At 43.6% G+C, this 2677-nt stretch overlaps 1 protein-coding gene across 1 annotated transcript in view; it reads left to right on the forward strand.

Annotated features, from left to right (window-relative positions):
• Positions 1-33: 33 nt before the first annotated feature.
• cnmd (chondromodulin) overlaps positions 34-2677 on the forward strand; it is a 6557-nt gene continuing 3913 nt past the window's right edge. The window contains exons 1-6 of the mRNA XM_024286991.2: positions 34-476; positions 616-738; positions 1224-1364; positions 1478-1591; positions 1697-1850; positions 2221-2402. Of these exons, the coding sequence (XP_024142759.1) occupies positions 426-476; positions 616-738; positions 1224-1364; positions 1478-1591; positions 1697-1850; positions 2221-2402 (765 nt within the window). The 5' untranslated portion in view covers positions 34-425. The remainder of the gene's footprint in view (positions 477-615; positions 739-1223; positions 1365-1477; positions 1592-1696; positions 1851-2220; positions 2403-2677) is intronic.

Below are 2677 nucleotides of genomic sequence, written 5' to 3' on the forward strand. Positions count from 1 at the left end.
GAGTCTAATTTCTCTCCATATGTTTTTGGCCCACTTGAGATCACGGGTTCCATGTGGCCCCTGAACCAAAATGAGTCAGACACCCCGCTATATATGAGGTCTATGGAGGGAAAAATATATATTCAGTGAAGCTGAATTTCCTTTCTAGGAGTTCCAGACGGAGAGGTCACAGTAACCAGTGCATCAGCACCTGCAACACATGACATCAGCCCGTCTCTCTGCGGCTCGGAGCAGCTTCAAACGTGGTTTTTAGTCTTGCTCCACAGGGTGGCCACTTCGCTTTGGGCGATTTGCAGCCACAGGTAACATTCAGATGTAGAATTTTGCAATTTAATATCAACTTTACATCATTCACACTTACTTGTAAAATAGTCGCCTGGTGAATAGCTCTGCTCTCCAAAGAGATTCGACATAATAAGGGAGCTATGGACACCGAGAAAGAGAAAAATGTGCCTGATGCGTTCTGCAGGTCTCTGGTAAGAAACCTTTGTGAATTTTAACTGACATCTGTGATAAGAAAACTGTAAAATCAGCTAAATATTACGATTGAGAGGAAGGTTAGCCCATTGTCTGTTTTTTTTATTTTATTTTTCTTTCTCTGCTCTGGATTTTAAGGGACAAAGAACTTCCTGCAAAGCGACAAGCATTGTGCTGGGATGTGGAGCGGTGCTTCTTTTCTTTGGTGCAGTGCTCTTCTGTGTGACTGCTCCAAACCTGTGGAAACTCCAAGATAAGAACGTGAGTGTAAACAAAACTGCATCTGCCTGAGAGTAGGCATTATTTTTGAGAACGTTAACAGACAGAACTCCATGCAGTTTTTCTGGAGCCCGTAATGAGATGCTCATTTCGCCGTCTCGCTGCCAGAGTTTCGTCACATCTTTGCTTCTGTTTTCCACACAAATAGATTGCATGAATTGATCTTGGAGCTCGTTTTCATTTCATAAGAAACAGTGTAATGTTTATTTGTGTTCTAATGAGCTCACATGTTGTGCAAACCTCCTCATCAAGGTCTGCAACAGCATCTCCCACCGTGCTTTACTCAAATTCTCAGCGTGGTAAAACTACAGAGGATTTCCTTCAACAAAAATATCTGTGAGGGGGAATAACATCACAAAGCACCAAGCTTGTTTTCGGCACGGATCTCTGCTATTGTGTTTGCCACTCTGTGATTTACATAACTTGACTAATCAGTCATTTTAGCATCTCCCTTTGAATGCTGCCAGGTTTATAATGTTCGCTACAGCTTGAACATCAACGGGGAGGTGAGGGAGGGCTCCATGGAAATTGATTCTGACAACAATCTGGAGAGATTTAAAACTGGGAGCGGAGCTGAGGAAGCTGTGGAGATTCATGACTTTCAAATCGTGAGTGAGTTTGTCCTTGTTTTCTCTTGCTGGGCTCAGTTGAGACCTTCTGTGTGCTGAGCAAAGTAACAAAGCTGTGAGGGTAAACATGGCATCTCTGTGATTTGGTGCAGGGAATAACTGGAATCCACTTCTTTGGAGGAGACAAATGCTACATAAAATCCCAAATCAAAGCAAACCTTCCGCTCCTGGGAGCTCACAACAAAGAGACGCTGATGTTTGACCTGGTACATGCACACTGTTTGACATCAATGCTGACGACTGGAAGGGAAGAAAAAAAAACAACTCTTTAATTGGAGTTATTTGGGGATTTTCTTTATTTTTCATGTCAGACAGACGAGTTATTGCCTGTAAGGTTTGACGAGGAGTCCCTGGTTTGGGTTGCAGCCGAGCAGCCGCTGAAGGACACCACATTTCTGAGCCACAAAATTCTGGATCTTTGTGGTGAACTTCCCATTTTCTGGCTCCAGCCTGTGTTTTTTAAAGGTTAGTCTTTTCTCTTTTTGTCTACAGAGAAGGAAAGCTGCTCTTCCAAACCCCTACTACATTTTTCATATCTTATTAAAGTCTAAGCTGTGATTGCTCATCTTATTGTAAAATTCACAACCCCCGCTCCGAAGTTACTGAAACACTTGAACAGTACACTGGATTTAGAGGATAAAAAAAGACTAACAAAGTCTCGCATTAAAAAAGAATGAACTGGAAATATGCAACACTGCTTGATATCACTGCTGCTAATTTAATTATTCAGGACGTCTGAGACAACTCCAGCTATGTAGGATTGAGCTCTGAGGACATGTATGGCATCTTGTGGATGTTGACCCAGTACTCTCGCCTCTCGTGGATGCTTCAACAGATGGGGAGAGGAGAAGGCGAGGCGCGCGGCGAGCCAAACGGCAGTTAAACATGGAGGAGATGGAGGCAGCTGCTGCTGAGGCGAGGGACCCGGTCAGTCGCGGCGAGCATGACGCCTCAGAAACCGCGGACGGAGGGGAGTCGGCCGCCGGGTCAGCGTACAACCCTGATAACCCTTACCACGTGAGCAGGAGGATTTAATCAACAACTCTCTATGATTAACAATGCTCCTGAGTGAATTTTTGATTAAGGGAAACACACTAGGCCCTAAAGCAACCCTTAACAGAACAGTTTGCATTAAATTTTTACAGTTTCATCAACTCTTTAGCAGATTAGTTCAGAGCTGCAATCCCTGCAAAAAAAAACTGCTTTTTCTGTAGAGGAAAGCAGTATATTGACCCTTTAACTACTCAAAAAAGAAAATATATATCTTTGTACGGAGCCCCAGAAGGGACATC

Source organism: Oryzias melastigma, linkage group LG21 (assembly GCF_002922805.2).
Source record: "Oryzias melastigma strain HK-1 linkage group LG21, ASM292280v2, whole genome shotgun sequence".
In the NCBI taxonomy this organism is placed as follows: Eukaryota; Metazoa; Chordata; class Actinopteri; order Beloniformes; family Adrianichthyidae; genus Oryzias; species Oryzias melastigma.